This window comes from Polyodon spathula, chromosome 7, assembly GCF_017654505.1.
Source record: "Polyodon spathula isolate WHYD16114869_AA chromosome 7, ASM1765450v1, whole genome shotgun sequence".
NCBI lineage: Eukaryota > Metazoa > Chordata > Actinopteri > Acipenseriformes > Polyodontidae > Polyodon > Polyodon spathula.
In genome coordinates, this window is record NC_054540.1 from 40,689,035 (window position 1) to 40,714,621 (window position 25,587).

Genomic DNA, 25,587 nt, shown 5'->3' on the forward strand with positions numbered 1-25,587 from the left:
AGTGCAAGAAGAAGAGCGGGTTCGGAGAGGGGAAGAGGGAATGGGCTCGCCCCAAGTTCGGCAGCCGGAGCGGGGCTGAAGCGTCTCATCTGGAGAGAGCCAAAGCTCCTCTTGCAGCAAAAAAGTAAATACATTAGGAAAGATAACCACATATTAGGCCTAATATTTATTTAGTTATAAAAAGAATGCTGAATAAGATGCCTGTGTTATAAAGTGCCAGTGCAGCTTTTCTTCAGTTCAGATACCGTATCAAAAAGGAGAGACAGAAATGGAAGTTATACTGAGAAGTTGTTTCTAGTTTGAGCAGCAGTACTGCATTTACTGTAGAAATACTGCATGAATCACTAGTATAGGGAATTGGGAGACATGCTGTAGGAGTGTTATACCCGAGCCACGTTATACCCAAGAGCCTTATAGCGACGGAGTAATGTAGTTATAATATGGGAAATTAGCATGCTGCAGCTCCCATGCTCAGTGTTAGTGAAGTCCTGATCTGACAGGATGCAACACAGATAGCTCTTATCATTACAAGTTACTGTTTATTTTTCAGTAAGAACAAGTTTAAATTGCACTGAGTTTGTTCTATATTTATGATAGTAAACACACCACATCAAGTACATTGTCATAGATTTTAGATATTTTCATTAGCACAATCGAAGACCTAAATTTAGTGAATAGTTTTTTTAGTTTTTTGTTTTTTTACTGCAGTCAAGTAAGCTGCAGTACATTTCATGTTTAATTATCTTAATATTTTCATTGTTTTCTTTCAGCAGTACACTTCCGAACTACAGTCCCAAGTATTTCTGTGCGTTCTGCTTTCACATTTCTTAAAATGTTTAGATTGAGAAGTAAACTTTGTAATCCCTGCAACAGCTGACCCTGCTTTAGCACAAAGCTCACACTACATTATTGTTTTTCATTATGGTAACAGTACTCATAGATTACCATGCCTGCTTCTTTGGCTGAAGAGATATTACCAGTTCATCATCTAACTGGGGAATCTCTCTGCCGCGCAATTAAATCATCCCTAAACTCCTGACAGTCAACATTGTAACTAAATCTATTATACAAGTATCTGGGATGCAAGACGCAACAGACGAAAAAAAGTTTGTGTTGACTCAAAACTTTATTTTAGTCAGACTTGACTGGCGAAAGATAACGTTGGTTTATTTGAGTTCACAAAGATAACATTTTCACCTTGGTACGGTAACCTTTTTACTTGCTTTGTTGTTTAATTATTGAGCTTTTTGCTGTATGACAGTTCTTCATTAATTAATTACTTTATTTTAAGTTTCCAGGGCATTTTGCTAATGGCATGCGTGCAACACACAAATCTTACATGATTTTTATTTTAGTTTTTTGCTGTTCTTTTAGCCACCGTCACAAATGTTGCAAAAAAAGTGAACCTCTCTGCACTTACAAGCATGACTGATGACTGACATGCTTTGCAGCCAATAGATGATTTGACAACATAAAAAATAATAATTCTGAAGACTTTCTGGCAGGCAAGGCTATATTTTAAAATTAATATATATGATTGCTATAACATACATTTCTTTCAAAATGCACATTTCTGACCTAAATAGTGAATGGACTGCACTACATGTATGTACATTAGTTAGCTACAGCCACTATAAAAGAATAACACGTCATAAAGGTGGATTTACACACACATACACAACTTGAGAGAGACGAGGCGAGTGAGCAGACAAAAGCGGCAGAGGGAAAAGTGTTTAGACTTCAATTTTTTGGGGGAGTGGTCCGTCACATCTGCTGCATATACTACCAATATTTAAAAACTGTACTAAACATTGTGACTGGATCATTTTTATATAATTAACCTAAAGTGCTGGCATTGTTCAACCAGAATTCAATCAGCTGAAGCTTTTTTTCTTTTGTTTTTATATAACACTATCTCTGTTTTTGACTATGCAACCTGATATAAACCACATTTCTCTTTGATGGTGCTTAGACAAAATGACGTGGCCACTTGGCACATTACTAAAACACTCTTCTTCGGGACTATGTGCTTTGGGTACCACCATATAATGCTTTGGTTCCAAATGCCGTGTCTCGTTATAAGTCACTTATAACAGCTTTCTATAGCTATGTTTCCATCAAACATTTTTCATGCACTACAACTAATGCGTATGAAAAAAAAACATGACAATTGTGATGGAAACAGGAGAATGCGTTTGATAGGGGTGGATAAAATGTATCCTGTACGGTAAATGATGCGCACAAATGCAATGAAAATACTTTCCAAACTAATTTTGGTCAACGCAGCACATTTGTACCCAGACAGTGCATTTAATTAAAACTTAATGACACATATCATACTGCTCCAAGCTATACTGTTTCACTGTTAACACAATAGCTGTCAGTCTATGAATTTCCTTATTCCCACCCTCCCAACCCATTCATTTGTCAATTGAGCCTGCCCTTTGGATCTGTAGCCAACAGCTTTTGGTTAAACAGCCAAGTAGTATATTTTTCAAGTCTTCCGTTCGTTATAACTGCAATACTATAACAATGCAAGTGACTAAGACTGGATAAAGTAGGGTAATAAGAAAAGAAAAAAATGCTACTCAACAGGTTTGTTGAATTTGCCAAAATATGTTAAAACTGCAATGCTGACGAAACAGACAAATTTAAAATGGTCAAAGAAAAACAAGCTGATAGGAGAAAAGTGTTTATGGCTCAATGTAAAAAAACATTTAGTTTGAACAGAGTACTTGGAATGACTAATACATACTTAAACTTGTTCTACATGTCAGTGCATTGCAGTGGTACACCTGTAAAGTATGTGTATGATTACGGTTCTGATTAACAAAACAAAATTAATGTAGTTGTACAGCTGAAAATGTAATGCAATTGTACTTTATTGTATGCAACACTTAAAAAAACACTTTACTGGTTATTAGATGGTGTACTGTCTAGTTTATTGTTTTTAACTGATGAAGCAGCACTGTTAAATAATTTTCTTTTTAAATGAGTTAATACAACGAATTTGTAAAAGCCAATGCAGCAGAACTATTGTCTAAGTATGGTTTTGGAAAGAAATGTTCAGTAAAGCAAAGAAGAGATGTTCTTGAACTTGTTTGGGTAATTTATAAGCTAAAGTAAAATACCATTAGGTTAATACATATGTGATGTGGGATGTATTACTTGATTTTAGTATCTGTTAATTATTACTTTCAAAATTTTGAAAAACAGAATAATTCCTAGCAGTTTAAAAACAAAAAAACACTGTAGAATTATTCAATGGAATAACGAGGGTTATTTTGAAACTAAACCTGTGTATCTTTATTGGTGTTGAGCATGTAGGAAAAAAATCAAATTGTAAAAGAAGTCTCAAAGTCTAAAACTGAAGTCTCAAAGGGGAGAGTGACTTATGCCAGTGTGACCTATAAAAACGATTTTCATACTTATTCTACCATAACACTTCTTACAATCTTTTGTACACTAGGTATTCAGTACACATTTCACTGAAGCAATACGCCATAATGAGGCGCTACACGTATAACGATTTGACAGTGGATTTTAATACAACAACTTTTGTTTAATTAATAGACATTATAGAAAATCAAAAGATTGAATTTTGCGTGCGAGTGACATTTAATGTGTGATTTACAGTTTTCATACATTGTCAAACTTTCTTTTAAGGGAAAAAGAAAAAACACCTGACAGTGCGTGATGCCGCCTGACGAACCTTCGAAGGTTTAGAACGCCTTCGAACTCCTGGCTAACGAAGTAACCTTCGTAAACCATCATTTTAAGTAGATATTTTCCCTCTATTTCTAATTATATATTTTTATTCTGTGTTGCCTTTCTCGCCAATGCGGTTGTGACAAAACCGTTTTCCCCTCCCCACACTTGCTGCTTCATTATGATTGGCTACAATCTACAGTGGCAGTGGGTAAGGGTGACAATGATATCAGTGTGGAGAGAGACTGGGAAAGCCACCTCACTATGGCAGCTGGACACTCACATTGAAATACATGGAAGGCTAATTTCATTTATGTTTTGTTGCTCGCCTTGCTCAAGTCATGTATGTCTAAATCCATCTTAAGAATAAAGTTTTCAGTGAAAATATAGTGTTTGCAAACCTATGCCTTTGCTTGCGACTGAGCAGCAGCTGAGCAACTGAGGAGCAGGTCTCTGCCTCTTTCACCATTTCCCGCAGCTTGCGAAACAGATTGTTCTCTGGATATTTCCTGTCCTCTGCATCTTCCAACAGCACCTTCAGCTCAATCAGATCTAAGAAACAATCAATTAAAAAGTAAGCTTGTAAAATGCTGAGAACAATAAATTAACATACTAAATATCTGGGAGGAGCAAAAACACATACCATCCAGGTTAAGAACACACCAGAAGCAAGATCAATAGTGCAAACACTCAATAGCATGCAATCAGTGTCCAGCAGGGTGTTAGCTACTGCATATATGTCAAAATGGCTATGGATCACTCAGGGACTGTAGAAATGGAACTAATTATATATGTTGTTAATTAGGAATGATCCCCTGAACGCACAGGGATCAGGTGTGGTTGTGTGTTTAAAACAGTGTGCATTTATGTAAAACCTTAGTTTTAACATGGCCAAGTGAAATCAGAGATTACATTTAAGCCTAGATGAGCAGGCTTGTGGTATCAGAATGATACAGACTGCTGCATCCTAATGTCAAGTGGCAGCTGAGTTGTGTGAACCATAGCAAAATCTAAGTACAATGTATTTCATAATTAGTGCAACACTGTTGGAGCATCACAGAAATTGGAAGGTACATAGAAGATAATACGAAAAGGAAAAACGTCAGACACTGATGCAACACAGGCCACCTAAGGGCTGTTGCCTACCAATTCTCAGTACTCCCAGTCTCTACTTTTATTATGAATCACCCTGTATATGCCTGAAATTCAAATTTTGCATTCCACCAATAAGACCACTTTTATCTCAGTTGAGCAATGCTGTTTCAATTTTTGTTTTATCATTTGACTGAACAAATGATGAATTTCAATGTGTGCATAAACCAAGACAAAGTCTAATGAATGCAATAAACGTAATGATCCAAAACAGCGAAAAATCTTAATACCTTCCTCCTAAAATGTATGAACTTGCCCTTTCACAAATTCCACTGGATTCTTTACCTAAGATTTAATGGGATTACAGTACTTTGTTAGGTCTAAAATGACCCGAGACATGATCTGTGTGCTCAGCTGTGTGTCACATGTTCACCTTTCTTGTTTTTGTGGTCTGAATCCAATGCCTCTGTTACTCTTTTCGCCCAAGCGTCATAGGATTGAGCCCGAGACTTCACCCCATACAACATGGAGGGGAACTCCTCCAGGGCATATCTGTACCTGAAACAGAATACCAAAAAGCAACCATTACAAACCACTATCGAGGAAAGGCTAAATTGGAGTAGTCAGATTGTATACAACAGCAACTTCGTTAGTTCAGGGAAGCAGTCACAGAAAAGCTTCTAAAATATAACATAAACCTTGCAGTGATATCCTAAAAACAGATAAAACCATGAGGATCATGTACAGTTCAACTCACTTCAAAATTGTCATCAAGTTGAATAAGCACATTTAAAAGCCGTGTAGTGAGTGAAGGGTAGAGGTAATACTGTTAGAGACTTGTCAAGTATGTAATATTAATAACTGAAATGTCTCTACTGGCACCTTGTGAATGTCACATTGTGCCAAGGCTATGATCAGCACATAGTGTAGCTCAACCTTACATTTAAGAACAAGTCTACAAGTTGCCAGACAGTGTATGTGTTTTCCATACAGGCACACTTGCCAGTCCTACCTGAGGCACTTGCTGAGCAGGGGACAGCTGCAGAGGTCTGCAGCGTGGTGTAGACACACCAGCCGGTCAGGGTTACAGGAGCAGGTAAGGGCTGACAGGAAGCAGGTGGTCTTGCACTTCTCACACTGGCGCTCGTCATCCGGGACCAGCTCAAATACTTCCTGCTCCGAGGCCAGCACACCCTGGCATCGACGAGAAACACAAAGAGTGTATGTTTAATAGGGGACCGTAGTGCATGCTTACAAAGACTGCATATACTCCACTAAGTAATATAGTCGACACCGCTTATTGGGTTGCCTCAGGGGTGTAAAAAATATCCCAAATAAACACCAGTCCCATGTAGTCAGAGGGGGGTCATCATATCATTCTGTGCATGGAAATAACATTATTGGAATATACAGGGGGGAGTCTTAAACCATTCTCTGTGTCTTCTTGGTTTCTGGTCTCCAGCTCCCCCACTAACAAAGAATGTTTTTAGAAAGAGTCATAAACTAACTGCTGGACAAGAGTTTTATCTCTGCCTATCACTGAATGAGTCATTTCGGCACCAGTAGTATTTTGCTGAGGGCAACTTCCAGACAATTCAGAATACCTTGACACTAAAACGAGAAACAGTCCTTGTCTTAAATCCAGCCGACAGGGGGCGAAATAGCGGACCAATGGAGAACGTAAGGTTGCGGGTGCAACCCTGGTTCTCTGAAAGAGAAAATAGCCATCAACTAATGGGTATCACCGTCAGGTGATAGGATTATGCTGAGCTTAATATAAAAGCTGCCTTTAGGCCTCCGTAGCTCTGACGTCAGCGCCCCGCCCCTCGGGTGCTGAATGACTATGCAGAGCTTAGGAAGCCCAGCATCTATTGCTTCAGAGAAACGGGGTTGCATCCGCAACCTTACGTTCTCTTTCAATTCGAAAATAGCCATCAACTAATGGGTACTGTGTTCCAAAGCAGTCGTGAGGGAGACCGAAGCTCCAAGAGTGGAGCAGAGGAATCCAGCACATTCAGTCTGTAGAACCTCATGAAAGTGTGTGGCGTAGCCAGGAGGGGCCAGGACGTCGCCATACCCCTGGTAGAATGCGCCTCCAATTGCCCCGGAGGGAAATGGCCAACAGATTGATAAGCCGGAGCAATGGCATTGGGACGCCAGGAGATTGTTTCCAGGCGATAACCCAACTATGCGCGTGTGACAAGCAGGTACACCTTCAGTGTGGAAGGGGACTTACCGTCATCTAATAGACTCTGGAGAAACTGTAAGATAACTGCCATGAGGCAGGTTACTGGGTCCTGGCCCTGAGGCAGACACCAGTCCTGAAATAACTGCCACTTAGACGCGTATTGCGACCTGGTAGAGGGAGCTCTCGCGCTGTGAACAGTGGCAATAATTGCCGATGACAGCCCTAGAGCTGACAGGCGTTCCCATTCAGGGACCAGACCCATAGCTGCATCAACTGAGGGTTCGGGTGCCACAGATCGCCCTGGGACTGAGAGAGGAGATCCGCCTGCAGGGTGATCTGCCTCGGCTGGTCGTGCAGGAGTTGCACCACGGTCGAAAACCAGGTCCTTCGAGGCCACAGAGGAGCTACCAGAAGCACTGTAGCTTTCTCTACCCTGACCTTCTCTAGGAAGGCGGGAAGCAGTGGTATCAGTGGGAAGGCATAGGAGCCAAGCGGGCCACTCGTGGGCCAGGGCGTAGACTCCCGCGAGGCGAAGAGATGTCTGCCCTGGCAGTTGATATATGCCACGACCGTGGTGTTGTCTGACTGCACCAGCACGTGTTTGTTCCAGACCACCGGAAGAAAGTGCTGTAGGGCAAGATCTACTGCCCTGAGTTCCAGGACATTGATTTGGGCTGAGGCCCAAGGTCCCATCCACACTCCAAGTACCCACACTGTTCCAGACTGCGCCCCAGCCGTGGTTGGAGGCGTCTGTGGTGATTACTTCCCTCCGGAAGATGGGACCCATGGTTGTCCCCTGACGAAGGTTGGAGGGGATCCTCCACCAGCGCAGGGTTCTCCAGCAGGACTGGGATATCACCAGCCTGCAATGTCTGTCTCGCTGCGGGTGAAGTGCAAACGAGTTGAACCAGGCCTGGAAAGGCCTTTGTTGGAGAAGGCCCAAAGCAAGGTTTGTCTGTGACCAACGCCGTATGTGCCAGGGCTTGCTCCTGTTACTGAGCGCAGATAAGCCAGTCATCTAGATAATTCGTCAGTCGAACGCCCTGAACCCCGAGGGGGACAGAACGGCGTCCATGCACTTGGAAAAGGTGCGAGGAGCAAGGGACAGGCCGAAGGGGAGTACGCAGTACTTGTAGAACCTGCGCTGAAATGCGAAGCAAAAGTATTTCCAGTGCCCGGGCCTGATGGGTATGTGAAAGCACACATCCTTCAGGTCCACGGTGGTAAACCAATTGCCAGGCCAAATGGCCTAAACGACATGGCGGTGCCTGAGCATCTTGAAGCGTAACACCCGAAGGTGTATGTTCAGAAGTCTCAGATCCAAGATAGGGTGGAACCCGCTGCCCTTCTTGGGTACTAGGAAGTACTTTGAATAGAACTCCTCCCTGCAAGAGGAGGGATCTACTTCGTGAATGGCACGCTTCAAGAGAAGCACCAGGATTTCTGTGTTGAGAGCTGCATGTTGGTGCGGGTCCTTAACTGCAGTTACGATCACCCCCCCAAAAGGGGGGTGGTTTTAACTGCAACTGAAGGCTGTAACCAGCCCGCCTAGTTTTCAGCACTCAACTGTATCTGGGAGACAGGGGTTGAAGGCTGCTGCGGCCCTTCTGGGATGCTGAGCCTTAGGCCACGAAGGGGACGCAGTCGCGGGACCCTTGGGTCGCTGGCGATTGCCGCCCCCCCTAGGGCGCCAGTTGCCCCTCTCTGCAGGCCGACCGCGCTGCAGGGCTGGTGCTGCCGGGCATGCCGTAGGAGCACGAGCAGGCTTGGGCGTAGGCTGTCGTCCCCAGAGGGGGAAGCCCTAGCAGGCAAGGCAGGCTTCCGTGGAAGCAGCTGGGCATACTGCCTTGATGCCTCCCTTGTCTTCAGAGTCCTCTGAAGAATCTCCTCCACTGCGGGGCCAAATGTATGGCCAGGAGTGATAGGGGAATCCAGGAGAGAGGGCTTGTCCTGCTCCTGAACTCTAGCCTGGGAAAGCCAGAGTTGCCGTCTGGTGACCACCAGCTCCACAAAGCATCGGCCCTCCACTCTGGCCGTGAGTTGGGCCAGTTTGGTGACTGCCTCAGAGACCTGGTTCAGCTCTTGTCTGCGAGACGCCGTGACCATATCATCCTTAATAAGGATGGCCTGACAGACAGAGAGCATGCTCGACACACTGGAATGCCGGGCAGCTTGGGAGCAAGTGACATACACCTTCTTGAGGAGCATCACTGTTGTCCGACACTGTCTGTTAGGACATTTTAGGTCCTTGGCCGGTCTAATGCCCGGTGCCTGTACGAGGGCCGCAATGGCGGAGTCCACCAGGGGGAAAGGCTGCCAAGCCGGCACCCTCTGCTCCCTGCATGGAAGAAAAAACCCAAGCTCCAGCCACTGTGCTAGGTGCTGATGCTGGGTTGGACCAGGAAGACTGGATCTCCTGACAAAGTCGGGGAGAGGGGACAGTGTCCTGTCCTGTACTGGCTTAACCGAGGAGAACCAGGAGCCCTGGGGCTCCTTGTCCCTGGGCCATTCCACCTGTAGATGTTGATCCGCTCACTCAACCAAAGCCTCAAATGCTGGCCCTGGAGATACCTCCGGTTCCTGTTGCAGCTCGTCCACCGAGTTACAAGAGGGTCCCTCCTGCACAAGCTCGTCTTCACCAGACGCCTGCAGAGAGAGGATGTCCTCTTCATAGTCTGAGATGGCCTCAGGCTCAAGCACAACAGTCGGAACCGGTACAGCCATGGTGCCAGGAGCTGACAACATACTCATCACGAGTGGCTCATCACCACCTCCATAAAACGACCAATCTGGTCCGTGAGGGCCGAGATCCTGCTAGAGACGGGGAGGGTGCCCTGGATAGTTGCAGGCGGGCAGGAGATGATGCTGTACCACCTGAAGGGGGAACAGACTCACAATGAGATCCCCTGCTAGAAGGAGATCCCAGCCCCACTGCCCTGTTGGCTCTAGCCTTTAGGACCCACCTCTGGAACTTCCCGCAGATAGCGCAGAATGCTGTGTCTGTGTTCTGGACCCAGGAATGAAACACAGAATTCATGCGGGTCCTCTGGGGGCATTTTTCGGCTACAAGAGCTGCATTCATGGAAACCTGGCATAGCGCACAGCTATTGCCCGGGTTGCACGGCGGGTACAAATATGCACAGGGCACAGGACTGGGTATGCGCACGGGATGCACGATAAGTGCACAGGCACATAACAGATGTGCACTGATGAGTGCACGGGGTGCTCGGATGCGTGGGCACACGGGCACCGATGTGCACGGACAGCGCAAAAGCCACAGGTGCGCAGATAGATGTACCGGCACGGATGTGCACAGGTTGCACGGAGCGCAAGTGTGCACGGATGTGTAATGTATGCATAGGGTGCATGGGCACGGATGTGCACAGGCATGGGTGTGCGCGGAGCACGGGTGTGCGCGGGGTGCACGACACAGATGTGCCTTATATGCGCAGGCACAGGTGTGCACGGGGAGCACAGGCACGGGTGTGCGCAGAGCACAGGTGTGCATGGCATGAATGTGCCTTATATGCACGGGGTGCACGGGCATGGATGTGCACGTATGTGCATGTAGCTGCAAGGGTGTGGTGAGACACACTTGGGGAATAATCCCTCAGAAAAAATTTAGATCAGGCGATCTAAGCCAACACAGGGAAAAAACTCAGCCCACGGCCAACACACACCTCGTGTTTCTCTCTGAAAGAAAAACAAATGTTAGTACAAGTAATAAAATATACAGGTAATAACAATAACCTCTCAAAATAATAAATAGTAGTAAACGAGACAGACTCAAGCTGAAAATAGCGAGAACGCTCGAATAAGCGACAGTGCTTAAGGGGCAGTGCCAGCTGACAGAGCTAAAAGGCGGGCGCAAAATTCAACCGGGCCCTGTGAATTGCGGTCCACGCTCAGCGAACGTAACTAGGTTTTCAGTGAGATAAACCCAAGGAAGGGGCAGCCGCCAGCTTCCCGTGCACAATTAAGGCAACAAAGGGTACAAACACAATTTTATTTTTTAATAAATCAGTGTTGTAGAAAAACAAATAGATTACACTCAATCCTTAAGATCTGCATAGTCATTCAGCACCCGAGGGGCGGGGCACTGCCATCAGAGCTAGAGAGGCCTAAAGGCAGCTTTTATATTAAGCTCAGCATAATCCTATCACCTGACGGCGATACCCATTATTTGATGGCTATTTTCGAACTGAAAGAGAACAAGGCCACGTCGATACAAGAACAACCAATGAAAGACACTTCATGTGGACTCAGGTACTGCCTAAAATAACCAGACTAGCCAATCACGGGGTTGAAGAGAGAATCACAAAACCCGATGCCTTTCTAAGCGGAGTGAGCGTCTGCTGTGAGAGCGAGCGTCTGCTGTGAGAGCGAGCTTCTGCTGCGTGCTGCTGCTTCCAGTCGAGCTACTGTGCCAACGACAGGCGACATATGCAGACTACGACTCAAGTTAAGCGGAGACTTCTCGGTTGGGACTCAAGTCAAGTCATACTGCTTTAAGTATTAAATATCCAGCTATACTTGTTTTCAAATCATTGCCAACCTTTACTTAGTGTAGATGTTGTGGTTATAAACTACATTTATTTTTATAATTAGTGGTTTATTTTATACACCTAGCATAATTCACAACAGCAAATTATGGCAAACTGGTTCTCTCTCTCTCTCAGTCTACCTACCATCTGTAGGACAGCCTCTCTGAGCCGGGTTTCCTCAGCTATCATTTCCTCCATCTCCCTGAAGACGGTAGCAGCCAACTCCACGTCCAGGCTCTCTGGGTCTGCCACCATCTTGCAGATAAGCTCCTCGTGTGAGAAGACACAGTAGCGATGGAGGCGCCGGTAATGAGAAACACACTGGCGACCGATCGGCAGCTAGAAACAGGCAAACTTCAGTCAATTAGTGGATTTTTTTTTTTTTTATTTATTTTTTTTTTAAAATACAAACTTTAAAATAAATTGATTAAAATAAATAAAAGGCAATGTTTGCACGCAAATTAACAGCCAGTGGGTGGGTGGGTGTTTTAGATTTTGGGGCATGTTATAAACAATCCCCAATTGTGTGTGTTTTGTTCTTCCAACTTTATAAAGGCGTATTTTCAATTCTACATGATGTTCACAGTAGTCACAAAATGCAGTAGTAACAAACATCTATCTAACTCCAAACGATCTCTGACAAGGTGTTGACAAAACAGATTGGTCCTGAGTGACCACAAATAGAGTCATTTACATTAGCAGTAGGAGCTATGGATCAATTACTTTATTACCTGGACAGGACTATATGTGCATTTTGTAGTACTGACCTTAGGCAGAGTGAATTATCTGCCAAAATGTTTGTTTAAGATGAAAATAAACACACATAGTAATATACTAACAGTGTTAAAGAATAAACACCAATATTAGGCTACACCATATTTAGTAACAATTTATTTTTGACAGTAACCTACAAGAATATTGCTTGTCACAAAGTAGTTCTTTGTGTATTGCATCCATCCTATAACAGATAACTACAGTCGAAAAAGATTATTTAAGTTTTATTTGAAAAAACAGCAGACACACCTAAAAGACATAAGCAAATTATGAATGTCAAAACTACTATTATGACTTATTCACATAAAAATGTGCATCATAAATATAATATGGCAGATACTGAAATTGAAGAAGGAATCTATAAAAACGACCTAGGAGTTTATGTTGACAGAAATGTCTTCATCTAGACAACGTGGGGAAGATATAAAAAAGGCCAACAAGATGCTCGGATACATTGTGAAAAGTGTTGAATTTAAATCAAGGGAAGTAATGTTAAAACTGTACAATGCACTAGTAAGACCTCATCTTGAATATTGTGTTCCGTTCTGGTCACCTCGTTACAAAAAAGATATTGCTGCTCTAGAAAGAGTGCAAAGAAGAGCGACCAGAATTATTCCGGGTTTAAAAAGGCATGTCTTTAACAAAGAACAAAAGAAGACTACGCAGTGACCTGATGACTCAAGCATTCAAAATTCTAAAAGGTATTGACAATGTTGACCCAAGGGACTTTTTCAACCTGAAAAAAGAAACAAGGACCAGGGGTCACAAATGGAGATTAGACAAAGGGGCGTTCACAACAGAAAATAGGAGGCACTTTTTTACACAGAGAATTGTGAGGGTCTGGAATCAACCCAGTAATGTTGTTGAAGCTGGCCTCTTCGGGTTTGTAAACTTTTTTATGTTCTTATATTCTTCAGACTTACCCAGTCTGCAGTACAGAAATTGACTGCTTCAGCAAAGTTATAGCCCTGGTTAAAGCCGCTGTGATAAGCTCGTGGGAAGGTCACTACAAACTCTCCTGCACATTGATTGGTCCTGAATACCTGCCGCCAGGAGAAAGAAACAGAAGCAAACTGATAACAAACCTTGAAGCTGAGAAAACAGAACAGTATAGAAGTAGAGTAAATACAATACAAGATATTGCACTTAAATACTATTTAAATATAAAATATTCCACTGTTAAATACCATTTATAGAACTACATATGCATTACTCACCAATCCCTTCATTTTCTTTACAAGAGGAATTCTGTATGTGTCATGGCACTACAAAATCACACATTGAATAAATGTTTGCATGACAACACTATAAAAACTTCTAGAACTACTGAAATCTATTAAACAAGCATGCCATTGACATACATCCCTCACAAAACATGTAAATATAAAAATATCACTATCAGTATAATGAAATTTAATCACTGTGACTTGACAGGTGCCGCCATATAGCCATTCTTAATTAGTCAAGGTAAGGAATGTCCTTTGGGTAAGTGTTTCAGAAGATACATGAAAAGGCAAGTGTGACATACAGACAAACTCCACATACCGCAATGTATGACACACTCAACACCTAGTGCAAAACAATATTTCTTAGCAAGTTTCATATCAACTGTATAAGCAGTTCTCGAAATAAAAAATGTAAGTGTAAAGGCTGTTGGCCACACCTCCATATGCCCTAAGATTATGACTCATTAATATACAATAATGAATGTCCGTAGCAAATGTCATATAAATTACACATGTTATGGTAAAAGTTTGAATATTGGCAAACATCTAGATTAATGGTTAAAGGTCGACATTTACCACGTAATGCTGTAAATGTCAAAAATAAACATGATATTGCTTTACTTCACACATTTACACAAATCACAAAGACTGAACACAAGACTGAACTCTTTCTAAATCACCTTCACGCATTTATGCTGCCCCTAAATTATTTAATTTGCATTAAATTGAATGTTATTTTTCATCAAACTACTACATACTTGGAGTAGCCTATAATATCCTTCAACACCATTGTCAATTGTTTTATACACAAATTTACCAGAATGTTGGTTGTTCTACATAAGTGGATAACTATATAGCTCAGTACCATGTTACACTAGTTTAAATTGCTCAATTGTACATTACTGTAAGCTCATTAATGCATGCAGGAATAAATAAATGATTTGATAACATGTCTGCATTTACTAATAACCTTTGGTAAATCATAAGATTAACTGGTGTTCAAATGTTCAAAAAGCTAAATATTTCTTCATAATTCCAGACAATTACCGTCTTACTTGGTAAATGTTGACAATGACCAGTACATAAGATTGACCTGATTCAAACTTTTACTGTAAGATATACACCAGGGGTACTCAATGGGCAGGCTCCGGTCCAAATCCGGACTGCAAGAACATTTTGACCAGACCACCAAGTCATATGCTGTTATGTTTTTACTTGCACTCACATTGGAAATGCTGTGAATTTTTCCAGACAGTTCTATGACAGTGTGGTGCACGAGGGTACAGTAGGCGTTGCTGTGATAGTAAGTAGTAGATAGCGAACGATGACAAAAAATGTACAGTAAGTCAACAGTACGAGCAGCTCAAATGAAGTGAAACTCAGTGCGTTGGCTGCCTTGGCCTGTTTTGTAAGTGTCAACATATCTCTTCTCTATGGCTAAAAATCTTTAGTAATTTTTGAAAAATCGCACAATATGGTACTGTACTGTACTACTCGTGTGTATGAAACTTCTTTGCAAGCAATGGTAGCGCAATGGACAGAACCCCCGCCACGACAGGTATCTCATCATTCCACCATTCATTAAAATATGCTGTGTGTGCAAAACTTAGCAATGAGTATGCTGATTGTATTGGCAACTGAAATTGTTAAATTATGCGATCCAAGTCAGGCTTACATCATATGCAATTAAAATGTTTCCTGTCTTAAGTATCTGCAGAGCACATTATGTGCGTGGATATTCTTTCTCCAAGACAAACATTATTAACCCTTTCCCGTCCAATGTCGGACCCTGTCTGACATCATCAAAAAGACTTAAAGCATATGTCTCTAGTTGTTTTTTTCTCTGGAAAAAGCAGAGAAAACCTTTCAATGGCCGAATGAAACCAAAAAAAAAAAAAAAAAAAAGGGTGTATCTCATAGACCCATGCATTACAGCGATAACACGGACATAATAAAGCGCTCAAAGAATATCAGACATTTGCAGAGCTTTTTGGAGATGTTATAACAATACAATACTGACTTGGATTGCATTATTGAGGAGTTTGGTGACAAAATGAGTGATCAGAAGAGGATTTATCAGTATGCACGTCTATAAAGAGGTATGTGAAAAATACAGCGAACAAGTGGTGGGACTTGGCTGTAGATACAGTACTGAGTGTCCTTTTGCAATTCAATGCATTTTAAACCTGAAAACAGTGCGTGTAAAATAAACAGCGTGTGTGAAAATAAATTAGACCTGACGTCCCTCACAAGCACTGAATAAACTGACTGCAAAGGGTTAATATTAATATCAGTGTTCTGTTCTGACTGATGCAAATCTTTCCGTCTGTGCTCTTGCTGAGTTCACCTGTAACTCAAGGCCCGACTTCTCCCACTTACTGTATTAGCCAATTATAAATGTACTGAATGTAAAATGAGTATTTATTGTTTGTAAGGTGTTTTTATTTTTAATTCACTTGATATGCACAGTGATTTTTCAGTTCAGTTTTTTTTCTCTTTGTGCTTCAGTTTTGTTTGCTACGAATTGCTTTGTTTCTGCAATGGTGAAACACAATGTTTGGCTCTGCTAACACAGACACATAAAATAACAATACAGTAGGTTATACAATTCTGTGGTTATGGCAGAGAAATAACTCATGCAGTAACAAGTCAGTAAAGAAGACAGACTAGTAAAAATGAGAGTTTTAATTCCCCCCAAAACTCCTTTTTAAAACTATGTATCGCTCTGTGTTTGTTTGTCGGTATGGGAAGCGGACTGAAAATGTGCTCTGGACCTTGACCTTGCTGTAACCAAAAATTTTGGACCTTCACTAAAATAATTGAGTACTCCTGCTATACACGGTTTTCTCAATGTGAACAAATGTTAGTGTGACATACAGTCTGTCAGCCAGATCGAAAGCCTCTAGCACCCAGATAATGAGAATAACAAAAACAAAAGATCTTTGTCCTTGGGTTATTAACAAGTCTCAACTCAATTGGACAATAAGTTTTTAATACAAAACTGCGAGAAACATTTCATGCCTCCATTACATCCCCAGTGGGGGAGGATAAATCAGACACCCCCCCCCTTGTTTAACTTACAGGCACTCCGTGTTCAATGAGCACATTGGGGTTCATTATGGTAACCAGCTGGTGTAAGAGATCAGGCTGAGAATCAAACAGCTCTGGGGCCAGCTTCTTCATCACCGCCTCCAACTTCTGAGCCGCATGTGCAGGAACACCATACCAAGTCTTCGGCTCACCCCTGCCAGAAAAGAGAGAGCACCTTACATTGGTACACCTGGTCATTTAATGTGTCTAACTAACAAACCTTCAACATGCAGAGCACCCAAACCTGAAAATCAATTTTGTCCTAAGCCAAGTGCTATATTTTTATTCATCACCATTATTAAATCATCATTTCAATTTATATATGTACAATCCAGGCCAAGGCATCTTAGAAGCTTTATATATACATTAATGTTAAAGTTTGGAAACAACAAATGATTTACAGCAAGACAGGAGTGGGGATTGTACTGCCCATTTTTCCTGACTCAGACCACTTACTAAATACCCTGGTATCTCGGAATATAGAATAATTTCCTCTTTAAAAGTAAGCTAAATATTTTAATGAGTAAAACATCTCATGAGTAGAATGGTATCCCAAAATGTTTTCCTTTTTCTAGGAAAGCAGTACAACTGGGAATAGGGAGTTTGTTGCTGTATAATTTCACTCAGACTACCTGCTCAATAAATATCTTGGTATCTGTGGCAATGTTGCCTAGCCCCTATGTGTACTTCTGTGTTATATGTTGTATGTAGTGTGTTAATGTTGGTGTATAGTCATTGGTAATTGGGATATAAATGGGTCTGTGTAACAAGTGGTTTAAAATGTATATAGGCACAGGATTGCACAGCACTTCACATGCAGGTAAAATGTAATATGTGAGCACAGGAAATTCACTAGCTTGATTAACGTGCAGTTGTAACAAGACCCCAATTGAATGATTGATTAACAATAGAGTCTCCATAAAAGCAGAATGTTTTCACTCACTAGGGGGTTGTGTGGTGAGTGAGTTGAGAACTGGTGTGGAGAGGAGAGAATTAAAAACGTCACTAAAGTAAATAACTGTTTTGACTCACCGTGTTTGTTTGTCTATTAGTCCACTGTCTTGTTTAGTGTTTTTTTTTGTTTTGTTTTGTGTACCTTTTTATTTTGGCCACAAGTGCCGTGTCCTGTTTTGGTGTGCTGTTTTTCTGTTTAAATTTTTTATTTTATTAATAAAATTTATTTAATTTAATTTTATTTTGTTTATTAAAAGCTGAGTGCTTCACCAAACTCTGCGTCTCTGTCTGCCCTGTGTGTTAATGTTCCGGGTCTGACGTCACCACTCAGCCAGCCTCATAACAGTATCTTTTTTATTTGTTTATTTAAAGACCAATGTTCAAGCACACTCATAAATATTGACGCATGTTTTTAAAAGGCAGAGGCAGCATTTTTGGTGCTAAAGGCGCCTGAATACAAAAAAAATGTGTTGCTGCAGTCTGGAGCTTTGATTGGCACCCTATGCTTATTATATCACAATTCAAGGTAACAGATCAAGGGCAAGCTTTTAATAAGCTTTAACTTAACAAACACTCTATCAAAAAATTTTTTAAGTATTAGCACCCCTGTTTTAGTATTTCGTGTGTTCTGCTTTTGCTTTTATTACAGACAGTTCTTAACCAGTATGTTGCATCTTGTTGGTGAAATCTGGGCCCATTCTGCCTTATTTCCATCAGTTGATGGTGGTTGATAGTCGGTGACATCATCACTGCTCGGTAGATAATTAGAAGTGAGAATATTTCAAAGGGTTTGGTCAGTGATACAGATCGAAACTCCCACTGAAGAAACACGAATGGACAGGACATTTAAACTAGCGAAAATAAATATATCATTTAATGGGAATGTTAAGGGTTAGTTTTATAACCATGCGATGTGGCTCAGAAACCCTGTCTGATCCACTGATTTTAGTAGTCAATGAAAAATCAACGTTTACCCCTCGGGTAGATGAACTGCTGGAGCATCCTGGCACAGCTCACTTTATGACGACACTGGATTTAATGAAGGGGTACTGGCAGATACTCTTTATCCCGAATCGAGAGACTCTCTTCGGGTTATATCAGTTCAACAAAGTGCCATTTGGGTTACACAGAGCCCCAACCACTTTCCAGTGGATGATGAACAGTAGTAGATGGAAAAGTGTCAGAGGGCCTTTCTGACCTTGAAGAAACGGCTGTGTATCGAGACAGTGCTATGCAGTCTGGATTTTAGCAGGTGGTTCACCCTGCAGACGGATGCATCAGAGACAGGTCTCGGGGCAGTGCTGTCTCAGGAGGTGCAGGGAAGCGAACACCCGGTCCTATATATCAGCAGGAAGCTCCTTCCCCGCAAGAAAAATTATACTACCATCAAGAAGTGCCTGGTGATAAAGTGAGCCGTCGAGGCACTTCGGTAACACCTCCTGGGTCGACACTTCACCCTTGGTCACAGACCATGCCCCCTTCAGGAGGCTCTACCGGATGAAGGATACGAAACACCTGTATCACGCACCTGTATTCCCTTCTGGTTTCTCCTTTGGTTTTAGTCTGTGTGGATTATAATTTAAACATATGTGTGTGAATTACAATGTAAACAGCCATGTGTGGATTACAATTTAGACACCTGACTCTGGTACCGCAACAGTACTACATGGAGGTGCAGCAACTAATAATAGCATATACAGTGCCTTGCAAAAGTATTCAGACCCCTGACCAATTTTCTCATATTACCAAATTACAAATGGTACATTGAAATTTCGTTCTGTTAGATATTATATTTTTTAACACTGAAACTCAGAATCAATTATTGTAAGGTGACATTGGTTTTATGTTGGGAAATATTTAAGAAAAATAAAAAAACTGAAATATCTTTTATACATTAGTATTCAACCCCTGTGCTGTGGAAGCTCCCAGTTTGCACCGATGAAATTGCCATAACGAGGACGCAATTACCTTACCATTGGCCTCCACCTGTGAACCATTAAAGTTGCCGTCACATTTTCTAGATAAAAACCCCACTGTTGAAGGATCACTGGTAAGGCTGTGAATCTGAAGGAAAATGAAGACCAAAGAGCAAAGAGCAAAGAGCATTCTACAGAAGTTAGAGATAAAATAATACAAATGCATAGATTAGGGAGAGAGTACAAAATAAAATCCAAGTGTTTGGATATCCCAGTGAGCACAGCTGGATCAATAATCAGGAAATGGAAGCTGCATCACACCACCCAGGCACTGCCAAGAAAAGGCAGTCCCTCAAAACTCAGCGCTCAAACAAGAAGGAGACTTGTGAGAGAAGCCACAGAGAGGCCAACAATCACTTTGAAGGAGCTACAGAGTTCAGCGGCTGGGAGTGGAGTAATGGTGCACCAGTCAACCATATCAAGATCTCTACATAACACCGGCCTGCATGGGAAGGTGGCAAGAAAGAAGCCGTTACTCAAAACATACCATCTGAAAACACATTTGGAGTTTGCACGAAAGCATGAGAGTGACCCAGCTGCGATATGGGAAAAGGTTTTGTGGTCAGATGAGACCAAGATAGAGCTTTTTGGCCAAAACTCAAAGCGCTATGTGTGGCACAAACCTAACACTGCCCATGCCTCAAGACACACCATCCCTACAGTGAAGTATGGTGGTGGCAGCATCATGCTGTGGGGATGCTTCTCATCAGCAGGGACTGGGCATCTTGTTACAACTGAGGAAAGAATGGATGGAGCAAAATACAGGAAAATACTGCAAGAGAATCTGCTTCAGTCCGCTAAAAAACTGAAGCTTGGGAGGAAATTCACCTTTCAGCAGGACAATGATCCCAAGCACAAGGCCAAAGCAACACTGGAGTGGCTCAAGAACAAAAAGGTGAATGTCCCGCAGTGGCCCAGTCAAAGCCCTGATCTCAATCCCACTGAGAATCTGTGGCACTATTTGAAAATTGCGGTCCACAAGCGTCATCCAACCAACCTGAACAACCTGCCAAGAAGAATGGGCCAAAATCACTCCGACACTGTGTGCAAAGCTGGTACATACTTACCCCAAAAGACTTAAAGATGTTACTGCAGCGAAAGGTGGCTCTACCAAACATTAATCTTAAATATTTCCCAGCATAAAACCAATGTCACCTTACAATAATTGATTTTGAGTTTGGGTGTTTTAAAATAAAATATCGAACAGAACGAAATTTCAATGTACCATTTGTAATTCAATAATATGAGAGAATTGGTCAGGGGTCTGAATACTTTTGCAAGGCACTGTGTGTGTGTGTGTGTGTGTGTGTATATATATATATATATACACACACACACACACACACACTGAGTGTACAAAACATTAGGAACACCTGCTCTTTCCATGAAATAGACTGACTAGGTGAATCCAGGTGAAAAATCCCTTATTGATGAAACCTGTTAAATCCACTTCAATCAGTGTAGATGAAGGCGAGCCAGGTTAAAGGAGGATTTTTGAGCCTTGACACAGTTGAGACATGGATTGTGTATGTGTGCCATTCAGAGGGTAAATGGGCAAGACAAAAGATTTAAGTGCCTTTGAACAGGGTATGGTAGAAGGTGCCAGGCGCGCCAGTTTGAGCGTGTCAAGATCTGCAGCGCTGCTGGGTTTTTCACACTCAGCAGTTTCCCGCGTGTATCAAGGACAGCTCATTGATGAAAGAGGCCAAAGGAGGCTGACACTAATTGTGCAGAGCAACACTCGGACTATAGTTAGTCAACTGACAGTCCAGTACAACACTGGTGCCGAAAGACCCATAAAAGAATGCACAACTTATCGTACCTTGACATGAATGCCGTATGGCAGCCGACAGCCTAACAGAGTTCCACTTCTTTCAGCAAAACACAAGAAACTGCGGTTGCAGTGGTCTAAGGAACGAAAACACCGGACACTTGTGGATTTGAAAAACATTGCCTGCCTTGATGAATCCCTGTTCCTGCTGTTTCATTGCTGACAGGAGGACAATAACAAACAATCTCATCACTGCTTTAGTGTTGATGTAGCAACCCTGTGTCCTGACTGGATAACCAACACCCAAGACAGCAATAATAGTAACATCAACAATGAATCTGGCCAGACTTACCAGTGAAGGTAGTTGATGGAGTAGCTCCAATGATCCTCAATGTGCCAGCAGAATGAAGAGAAGCACATTCCCACATATAGCCAGGGCACCTTCATCCCAGAGATATCCACATTAATGTGTGCCAGCACTGACTGCTCCAGCACAGGCATGTTATTCAGGTTCCAGCCTGAGTTTGCATACTCCTAACATAGAGAGGAAAAAGAGCAGTCTAAAAATACAAAACAGATACAACTTTACCTCGAATCATATTTTAAGAGGAGTAGCCACTATTTATGAGGTAATAGAATGAAGTTTGCACAGGATGAGGGAACATAACTTAAAGCACAGGACATGTTTGTTTTTATATATATATATATATTATATATATATATATATATATATATATATATATATATATATATATATGGTTTGCAGAAGTATTCACCCCCTGCAAATTTTTCACATTTTGTTGGCACCTGAGTGCACTCCACGACGCTTTGCTACTGCAGCTCTAAATCAGCTCAGATGCAAATCATTTGTTTGAAAGGTCACAAAATTAGTGAAATGGTTTCAGCCTGTGTGTACTCAAAGTGGTTAAACATGTAGATAATTTCCCTCAGGTATATAAAGACTTTCAAGCTGCAACTCGCATAGAGATCAACAAAGCAACCATGAAGACCAAGGAGCTTTTGAAACAAGTCAGGGATAAAGTGGTAGAGGCGCACAGAGCAGAAGAAGGGTAAAAGAATTTCAAAAGGCGCCGATTATACCCCTGAGCACAGTGAAGTCCATCATTTAGAAGTGGAAGACACTACCCAGATTAGGTCGTCCTCAGGTTCAGAATGTCACTCTGAAGCCAACAATTACCTTGAGAGATCTGCAAAGTTCTATGTCTGAGATGGAAGTCAGTGTTCACACATCAACAATAAGCCAGTCCCTACACAAAGCTGTATGAACGGGTGGCAAGAAAGGAGCCATTACTCAAAAAGCCTCATCTTAAAGCACTTATGTAATTTGTGAAAAAGCCGGTAGATGATACTGCAGACCTGTGGAAAAAGGTTTTGTGGTCAGACGAGACAAAAATTGAACTTTTCATTCTAAATTCCAAGCGTTATGTCTGGCGCAAGCCCAACACTGCACATCACCCAGTCAACACCATCCCAACTGTCAATGGGGATGCTTCTCTTCAGCAGGGACTGGGAAGCTGGTCAGGAGGGGAGAATGAATGGTGCAAAGCACAGGCAAATCTCTGAGGAAAACCTGTTTGAGTCAGCCAAGACTCTGAAACTGGGGAGGAAATTCACATTTCAGCAGCACAATGACCCAAAGCACAAAGCCAAAGCCACACTGGAGTGGCTGAACAAGAGAATTAATGTTCTTGAGTGGCCCAGCCAAAGTCCTGACTTGAATCCAATCAAAAATGTATGGTGAAACTTGAAGATTGCAGTACATCGACGATCCCCAACATACTTATCAGAACTGGAGCAATTTTCCAACGAAAAATGGGCAAAAATGTCACCATCCTACTGTGCAAAGCTAGTAGAGACCTATCCAAAAAGACCACAGTATTAATTGCTGCAAAAGGTGCTTCTACCAAGTACTTACCAAGTATGCAACCAATAAATTTCATTTTGTACATTTTCTTTGCTGACATTTAACCTCCTCCTCATATAAGTGTTCAGTTTGAAAAACTGCACACATTATTTGTAATTCACCAAAATGTGATATTATTGGTAGAAGGTGAATACTGTATACACAGACACTATATATTATAAAAGGTTCATTCCATGCCAACTCAACCAGAAAAAGGGACATTTCATTGCCCATCTCAGATTTTTCTAGAAAAATTCACCTGGGGGTTTTCTGACATGCTGAGCTCAGAAATGATAGACATTTTTTTTTTTTTTTAATTTCCCCTTCGACCTGTGACCTTGCAAAGGTCAACCTAAAGTGAGAAAGGGACCTTGACCAGAAAAAAAATCACCCATGTGTAGCACCTTGTTCTATTCGTATTGAACAGAGTTTTTCAGAACAAAGTAATAGGAGCATGCTACTCACTTCTGGAAACCTTTACCATGTAGGGAATGCAGGTCCTAAAATGTAAGACCCTTAGGTAACAGTAACATCACATTTCCCTACTTTTGTTGTTTTAATATCAACCACAACTGATGCATTAACAAAGTTTTTGCAAAGAATGTCCTTTTTAGAAAGCCTGTATATTCTATTACACAGCACAAAACGTAAAAGTGGCTATACTTGTAAACAACTAATTGATTAAAGTGTCCAATTCACACACAACTGTGTGTGTGTATATATATATATATATATATATATATATATATATATATATATATATATATATATATACACACACACACACACAGTACTGTGCAAAAGTTTTAGGCAGGTGTGAAAAAATGCTGTAAAGTAAGAATGCTTTTAAAAAGACATGTTAATAGTTTATATTTATCAATTAACTAAATGCAAAGTGAATGAACAGAAGAAAAAATCTACATCAAATCAATATTTAGTGTGACCACCCTTTGCCTTCAAAACAGCATCAATTCTTCTAGGTACACTTGCACACAGTTTTTGAAGGAACTCGGCAGGTAGGTTGGCCCAGACATCTTGGAGAACTAACCACAGTACTTCTGTGGATTTAGGCAGCCTCAGTTGCTTCTCTCTCTCTTCATGTAATCCCAGACAGACATCGATGATGTTGAGATCAGGGCTCTGTGGGGGCCATACCATCACTTCCAGGACTCCTTGTTCTTCTTTACACTGAACATAGTTCTTAATGACTTTTGCTGTATGTTTGGGGTCCTTGTCATTCTGCAGAATAAATTTGGGGCCAATCAGATGCCTCCCTGATGGTACTGCATAATGGATAAGTATCTGTCTGTACTTCTCAGCACTGAGGAGACCATTAATTCTGACCAAATCCCCAAATCCATTTGCAGAAATGCAGCCCCAAACTTGCAAGGAACCTCCAGCATGCTTCACTGGTGCCTGCAGACACTCGTTCGTGTACTCGTTATGTGTCTTTCATCTGCTGCAGTAAGTTTCCTTGGCCGACCACTGCGTCTACAGTCCTCAACATTGCCCGTTTCTTTGTGCTTCTTCAAAAGAGTTTTGCAGCACATCTGGAAGCCCCTGTCTGCCTTTAAATTTCTGCCTGGGAGAGATCTTGCTGATGCAGTATAACTACCTTGTGTCTTGTTGCTGTGCTCAGTCTTGCCATGGTGTATGACCTTTGACAGTAAACTGTCTTCAGCAACCTCACCTTGTTAGCTGAGTTTGGCTGTTCCTCACTCAGTTTTATTCCTCCTACAGAGCTGTTTCTGTTTCAGTTAATGATTGTGTTTCAACCTACATATTGAATTGGTGATCATTAGCACCTGTTTGGTATAATTGTTTAATCATACACCTGACTATATGCCTACAAAATCCCTGACTTTGTGCAAGTGTACCTAGAAGAATTGCTGTTTTGAAGGCAAAGGGCGGTCACACCAAATATGGATTTGATTTAGATTTTTCTTCTGTTCGCTCACTTTGCATTTAATTAATTGCTAAATATAAACTATTAACATGTCTATTTTTGAAAGCATTCTTACTTTACAGCATTTTTTCACACCTGACAAACTTTTGCACAGTACTGCGTGTGTGTGTGTGTATGTATGTATGTATATATATATATATATATATATATATATATATATATATATATATATATATATATATATATATATATATATATACACACACACACACACTGACACAGGTTTATATATAATACACATGATTAGTTTTTCTTCACCTATTAGACCCACCCAGTGCCAGTGTTATGTGCTGAAAAACCTAAGGGCTGAATTAAACAATCAGGAAGGACCATCGTCACATCTGATTGGCTACAATATTCAATATAGTGCAGAC

The 25,587-nt window shown here is 41.6% G+C and overlaps 1 protein-coding gene across 1 annotated transcript in view; it reads right to left on the reverse strand.

Annotated features, from left to right (window-relative positions):
• Positions 1-25,587, reverse strand: part of kdm5a (lysine (K)-specific demethylase 5A) — a 119,914-nt gene that overhangs the window by 46,596 nt on the left and 47,731 nt on the right. Inside the window, exons 12-18 of the mRNA XM_041253949.1 lie at positions 21,676-21,857; positions 16,614-16,776; positions 13,230-13,349; positions 11,677-11,871; positions 5,813-5,994; positions 5,234-5,358; positions 4,110-4,260 (exon numbers count right to left, since the gene is read on the reverse strand). Of these exons, the coding sequence (XP_041109883.1) occupies positions 4,110-4,260; positions 5,234-5,358; positions 5,813-5,994; positions 11,677-11,871; positions 13,230-13,349; positions 16,614-16,776; positions 21,676-21,857 (1,118 nt within the window). The remainder of the gene's footprint in view (positions 1-4,109; positions 4,261-5,233; positions 5,359-5,812; positions 5,995-11,676; positions 11,872-13,229; positions 13,350-16,613; positions 16,777-21,675; positions 21,858-25,587) is intronic.